This window comes from Alosa sapidissima, chromosome 14 (genome assembly GCF_018492685.1).
Source record: "Alosa sapidissima isolate fAloSap1 chromosome 14, fAloSap1.pri, whole genome shotgun sequence".
Taxonomy (NCBI): domain Eukaryota; kingdom Metazoa; phylum Chordata; class Actinopteri; order Clupeiformes; family Clupeidae; genus Alosa; species Alosa sapidissima.
In genome coordinates this window covers 3,976,008-3,982,934 of record NC_055970.1, presented here as the reverse complement: position 1 = coordinate 3,982,934, position 6,927 = coordinate 3,976,008, and the positions used below count along the sequence as shown (strand labels likewise).

Genomic DNA, 6,927 nt, shown 5'->3' with positions numbered 1-6,927 from the left:
AGGCGGACTTTGGTTTTAAAGAAGTCATCAAATGCTTTTATGACAATAAGACATTACGATGGTAAACTAACATGTCGCATAGTTTAACCACCTGTTTCTCCTGTCTGGAGTTAATCATCTGCTTAAGCAAAGAGTAAATCTTTGGCTGTATTCATAAAAAAAGACTTCTTTTATTGGCCTACTATCAGGCCTGTACAATTTCATGTGAATGATGACTATTCCAACTTTTATTCACCATGAGGTAGCAACCCATATGTTTCCTGTTCAGTTCAATCCACTGAGAGTGTATGTAAATATGCTCCCGCCTTCATAACCTGCGTTATTAAAGACAGACGAGGAGCTCTCCTTCCATCTCTCTCGCTCTCTCTCCCTTTCTCTCTCTCTGTCATTCTATCTGTCCCTCTCTCTAAACCATTCTGTAGGTATAATGTCTCTCCCCCTCCTGTTCATGGGCTTTATGTGACCCCCGTGTTGAAAGGATTATGCTAAAATCACATTTTGAGGTTGACCTCACCCGGTGGTGAAGCGCAAGACAGACGGCCCAGTAAATGAGAGACATGTTGTGTGTGTAAGTGTGAGTGTGTGTGTGCGCACACACACACACACACACACACACACACACACACACATACACACACACACACACACACACACATGTTGCAAAAGCCATGAGGAGAAAGCAAAGAGATGAGGCAAAGGTTTCTTTGTTGTTTTCAATTCCTCACCCACCTCAACAATGTTCAGTAGTTACCAAGGGTGGGGTGCAATGAATCTTATAATCCGAGAGACAAGGAGAGAAATGGCCCTCAAGCAAATAATTTCAAAGACATACTGTCAGCACTCCTAAAGCCTCCTATTGCCACTGGCCTCTGGCTTCCTGTCAGTCACCAGGTGAGACGAGGGTCGGGCAGTCACCAGGTGAGACGAGGGTCGGGCAGTCACCAGGTGAGACGAGGGTCGGGCAGAAGCCAGCTGTGTGGAGGGCAGAAAACAGCATGTTTCCTTTTCCCCAGCAACCCTCCTATTGTTATGAACTCCAGTGCCGGTGGAGTCAGACTGCGGGACTGGAGTCTGGTTGGAGTCAGACTGAGTGCAGGAGAAATGAGAGAGGAGGTAGAGAGGAGAGGAGGAGGTGGAGAGGAGAGGAGGAGGTGGAGAGGAGAGGAGGAGGTGGAGGGGAGAGGAGGAGGTGGAGAGGAGGAGGTGGAGGGGAGAGGAGGAGGTGGAGGGGAGAGGAGGAGGTGGAGGGGGTGCTGGCGTGCTGCTGCACTCCCTCTGGAGGAGCACAGAGCCCCGTATGGTGTCCCTGAGTCCCCGTCAAGGACCAGCTGTGTTGTGTAACTTCACAAGGACCAGCTGTGTTGTGTAACTTCACAAGGACCAGCTGTGTTGTGTAACTTCACAAGGACCAGCTGTGTTGTGTAACTTCACACTAGTAGATGCATCGCCGCTGTGGACCAGCTGTGTTGTGTAACTTCACACTAGTAGATGCATCGCCGCTGTGGACCAGCTGTGTTGTGTAACTTCACACTAGTAGATGCATCGCCGCTGTGGACCAGCTGTGTTGTGTAACTTCACACTAGTAGATGCATCGCCGCTGTGGACCAGCTGTGTTGTGTAACTTCACACTAGTAGATGCCTCGCCGCTGTGGACCAGCTGTGTTGTGTAACTTCACACTAGTAGATGCCTCGCCACTGGCCTCAGTGGACGACCAAATCCCTCGCTGACGCTGGCTGATGGCTGGCCAGCTGGAGTCGGGGGTTCCTGTTTATGGGGCATGTTCAGCGTTCAGGATGGGAGTCTTTGAGTGTCTTGAAAAGCGCTATATAAATGATTATTATTCATTTGAGGAGAGGTGGTTTGCCTCGCACAGCAGATTCAGCTCTGTCACTGCTCCGCTGATAGCATGTGAGTGGTAGACATGCCTGGCTGTGTGGTCAGGGGCTGTACACCTTCAAAGTGGCAGAGCTGCCTGTCACCGCATGTCCCTCATTAAACTCTACTGATACCGTTAAACCTTTTGAATCTGATGCTTCGTGTTCTCAGGCCAACTGTTTATGGGGTTAATTCTGTTTTATTTGGGGTTGGTTTAGGTGCGGCAGTGCTCTGGGATCCAGCGCTCAGCGCAGACAACAGGATTAGATGGAGCTCTCTGAGGTGGGATTACTGTATGTTAGTGGTAGCGCCCGACATGTCCCAGCCCCTGCAGGGGGTCCAGGGGGTGACGGAGGGTCTGAGGCTCCCCAGGGCGGGGTGGAGTGTCTGGAGGTCCTGTAGAGGCCCCCTGCCAGAGGCTGAAACACCCTGGACACCACTTGCCCAAATCCCTTTGCACACACACACACACACACACACACACACACACAAACACACACACAGGGGCAGGGCCTGTCCACTGCAGATGTTCCCACTCCACCAATCAAAGCAGAGCCCAGCAGATCCATCCTCCTCTTCCTCTTGTGTCCTCTTCCTCCTCCTCCTCCCCTTTCCCATGTTGTGGTTGCCGTCCTCATCAAAGGCACGCATGTGTTGCGGTGGCACGCTCGACTTGCCATCCAGCTGCGCTCGAACAAAGATCTGGGGCTTGCCGGGTTTGTTTTCCGCGCGGCGTAGGGCTTTGATGAGGGCCCGCGGGTGCCACGGGGGTGGCAGCAGGGTAATTACATATTTTTTTTCCCCCCACGGCCTCCCACGTGGAGCAGGAGTCAGAGACACACAACGCTTTGAGCCGCTGGGCAGACAGCACAGAGACACGCAGCCATGCATAGCAGAGCTTCCTGAGTCCACCGACAGAGATGAAGAGGAGGGGAATGGAGGTGGAGATGGAGGGAGGAGGAGGAGAGGGAGGGAGGAGGAGGAGATGGAGGGAGGTGGAGGAGATGGAGGGAGGAGGAGGATGGAGGAGGAGGAGGATGGAGGAGGAGGAGGTGGAGATGGAGGGAGGTGGAGGTGGAGGGAGGAGGAGGTGGAGATGGAGGGAGGTGGAGGTGGAGGGAGGAGGAGAGGAGAGGGAGGGAGGAGATGGAGGGAGGAGGAGGTGGAGGATGGAGGGAGGTGGAGGTGGAGGGAGGTGGAGGGAGGAGGAGGTGGTGGAGGTGGTGGGAGGAGATGGAGATGGAGGGAGGTAGAGGTGGAGGGAGGAGGAGGTGGAGGAGGTGGAGGTGGAGGGAGGAGATGGAGATGGAGGGAGGAGGTGGTGGAGGGAGGACGAGGTGGAGGAGGAGGAGGTGGTGGGAGGAAATGGAGATGGAGGGAGGTGGAGGTGGAGGGAGGAGGAGGTGGAGGTGGTGGAGGTGGAGGGAGGAGGAGGTGGAGGATGGAGGAGGTGGAGGATGGAGGAGGTGGAGGTGGTGGAGGGAGGACGAGGTGGAGGTGTTAAAGTTGAAATGGTGTGCCCTTCTTTGATTCCAATCAGTAGCACAGCAGGCCCTCCACTTTCACTGTGCCATTGGTTTGGCTGTTTTATCTGTCTCTGTCCACCCATCTACCGCTGTGCATCTGTGTGCGAGTTCATCTGCATTCAGATGCCCCTGAATAAAAGGCCTACCCCTCATTAAATAAACATGAGCTCTGCACAGGTGTGTGGTTCTTCCAGATGTGTAGCCTGACATTTATGCATTTCATAATGAAATATTTATCCTGTGTATTCTCTGTGGAAACACTATGGGGATGCAACCTCAAGGATTTCAGAACCGTGTGTGTGTGTGTGTGGATGTGATGCCGTGCAGTGCTGTCAGGAGTGGTTCTGGTGACTAATGATGTCCTCCTGTGTGTTTGTCCACAGCCTGCCTGTTTCGCTACAATGTCCTCTCCTTAGTCTACCTTCTCTACCTGCTGCTGCTGCCGTGGTTCCTGTGGCCCAACAAGCACACGTTACGAGGTAAGACACTGGATCCTCCAGTACATCTGCATCAGTTTGAAACACACTGTGTTTCAAAGCAAACCCCCCACCCCCACCCCCACCACCACCCCACTAAAAGCATCGGAACAGAGACATTTTGCCACTAAAATAAGTAGGCCGTTTGTTCTGGTTATTATTGTTCTATTCAGTTTTTAATGATCTGCAAAGAATGAAAGCGTTCAATGTTTCATAATCTATGAAGCTGTATAACAGACCGTTGCAAAGAAGCTAACCACAGTTATTTTTCCAACGCATGTTGAACAGAACACTTAAGACAAGCGATCAGACATGCTCCTGCCAAAGAGAACATCCCAGTCTCTCACTCTCTCTCTCCGTCTCTCTCTCTCCGTCTCTCTCTCTCTGTCTCTCTCTCTCCTCCCTCTGCGCCACTCTTGTTAAACGCTACAGCCCATGAAGGCTGTCATGTCGCTGCCAGAGTGATAAAGTAAACAGAGGAGGCTTAGGGGGTTCTAAGCGGCGGTTTCAGCTTGACATCCTCTTTCATTAGAGCACCTGGCTGGGGTGGTGTGCCTGAAGGAAAAATAATATTTAGTTAAGGATTAGGTTCAGCTCTGTGGCCTCACCGGGCCCTAGCTGCCTGCCTGCTCACACCCTGGGTCTCACCCTCACCCTCACCCTCACACACATACACACATTCACACACACATCCTCTCACCGATCCTCCCCTTGGCTATGCCAGCTGAATCAGACGGGCAGTGCCAGGGGTTGGTAGGTGGGTAAGGTAGCGAGCGGCGCATCGATGACAGGGAGACTAAGCTCGACCGAGAGCGTGGCAGTCGGGATCCCCGGGGGACGAGGGGGGAACGTTTACGCCACACATGAGTGACGGCGTTGGCAAGCGCTAGCCTGAGCCATCAGTGGAAGATAGAGTTCATGGAGACAGGCGTCTGGCACCACTGCTTGGTTGCCTGGTTATTGTCATGAGGTGGTGGAGTAAAAAGGGATTTTCAAGGTATTTTGATTTCCCTCTCGGTGATTTCTAGGGTTGCAAAGGGCCGGAAAATTTCCGGTAAATTTCCGGAAACTTACCAGAAACTTTCCATGGGAAGTTAAGCTGGGGAATTTTGGAAATATTCCAAATTGGAAACTTTCATGGAATTAAAGGAAATTATGGTAATTAATGGGAATTTACGGGAATTAACTGGGAATTTTTGGTAACTCCTACTGTTTCATATACTTAACGCAATAAGCAATATGATTTGTTTGTTCGTATTTTCGCTTAGCTTAGCATATAAAGATAGCTAACATGCTAGCGGGAATCCCATTCTCTGCCTATGGTTTACTAGCGTGCTAAGATAGCAACACAGAAACCACTGAACTGCCCAAGATACACCACGCCACTCAACAACAAAATCCAATTGGTTGGAACATTGACTGACAATCAGTTTGTTCAGTTAGAATCCCAGAAAATGGTAAAACAAATAAAAATATAATGACAACATACCACCCCAACCAAACCTTATAGATTATGTAAATTAAATATAAATTGTCAAGCTTAATCAGACAGATTAATCGTCCCATTACAGTTTATGCAAAATGACGTACACCCATTTGAATGAGGACTCCATTGCAAACTTCCACCAGTTATTCCCACATGAGATGACATTTTCACTGGGAATTTATTTTCCCCATGCACATGAACGCATCATAGGCTACTAGACATAAAGGAAACCTATGCTGATTGCTGTGTGCATGGGATTGACGTATGTGCAGGGTAGAAATTTGACTGAAATTGCATTAAATCAGGTTGTTTTAACTAATATTATGCTGCAAGATGGGGTTTTGTCCACTACATTTAAGTTCCATGTTATAGACTAACTTGCCATATTAAAAATTTCCAGTTTATTCCCATTAATTCCCGTTTATTCCTGTTAATTTCCGTATATTCCCGTTAATTCCCATGGAAAGTTTCCAACTTTGAAAATTCCCGAAATTTTGCAACCCTAGTGATTACCCATCACAAGGCCACTTCTCATCAAAACTCCAGCCAAGTTCAGATGGTTTGATGAGATTGCATCTGGATTAGTCAGGTCCACCTGCGCTGAATGTTTTTGCACTGAGGGCACTGTGGCTTTGGGTCCTGTGACATCTCTGCTTTGGAAGTGCCGTCCATTGTGTCCTAAATTCCTGGGCCGACTCAGTCGTGCCAGGATGTTCCCTCTCCAGAGTTGCACTGGGCAGTAATCTCTTCCAGACACGTTTGTCTCATTTGTTGTGGACACACAGCAGATGTTGTTTTCCAGAACTGTGTTATGTCAGCCCCCCAAAAAGAAAAAAGACAGCGTTCTTTCAATTCAACCGTAGCTTTAACAAATCGGCCGCCCCATTTTCCCATCGTGTGTCATGTGTGCAAGTTTTCAGAAACCCACTGCTTGTGGGTTTGGAATATCAGCCGCAGCTAAACCCCCCCCCCGCTAGGTAAGCCCCCGCTACCCACCGACCTCCTGCCCTACCGCTACCGCTGTGACAACTGTATTCAGCGCTTTGCGCTAGGCTGAGGTGTGCAGCAGAGATACCACTGTTCGGTGCTAACACAAATATTGCCTTAATTTAGAAAGACAAATCTCCCGATGTGCCCTTAATCATGTATCAACAAACAGTGGCCTGGAAGCAAGCGATTTTCCACATTCTGGCCCACTGCTCTGCCTATGGCTAGAGTTAAAAGCAGCGGTCTGCGGTGGCAGGAACAATGAAGATCTGAGATCACTCTCTCTCACTTTTCCTCTCATTCTCTCACACTCTCCCTTCTCTCTCTCTCTCACTGTTATTTTTCTCTCTTTCTCTCTATCTTTTTCCTTCCCTCTCTCTCTCACGTAGTCACATAGAAAGGAACAGAATTGAAAAGAGATGGATGAATAGAAAAGAGATGGAAAGAGAGAGATAGTCCTCTGCGGGCCTGTTTGTGTAGCACGTCCAGTTTTCCCTCACTCCTGAGGAGCGACAGAGCCTATCAGTTCCTGATTCCGAGGGAGGGACATGGCAGCTGAGACACTGGGCCTCACTT

General features: G+C 49.9%; 1 protein-coding gene across 3 annotated transcripts in view; it reads left to right on the top strand.

Moving 5' to 3' along the window:
* Positions 1-6,927, top strand: part of piezo1 (piezo-type mechanosensitive ion channel component 1) — an 82,657-nt gene that overhangs the window by 18,501 nt on the left and 57,229 nt on the right. For all 3 annotated transcript variants that reach the window (XM_042060728.1, XM_042060727.1, XM_042060726.1), the window contains exon 2: positions 3,786-3,881. In XM_042060728.1, coding sequence (XP_041916662.1) covers positions 3,786-3,881 — 96 coding nt within the window. The remainder of the gene's footprint in view (positions 1-3,785; positions 3,882-6,927) is intronic.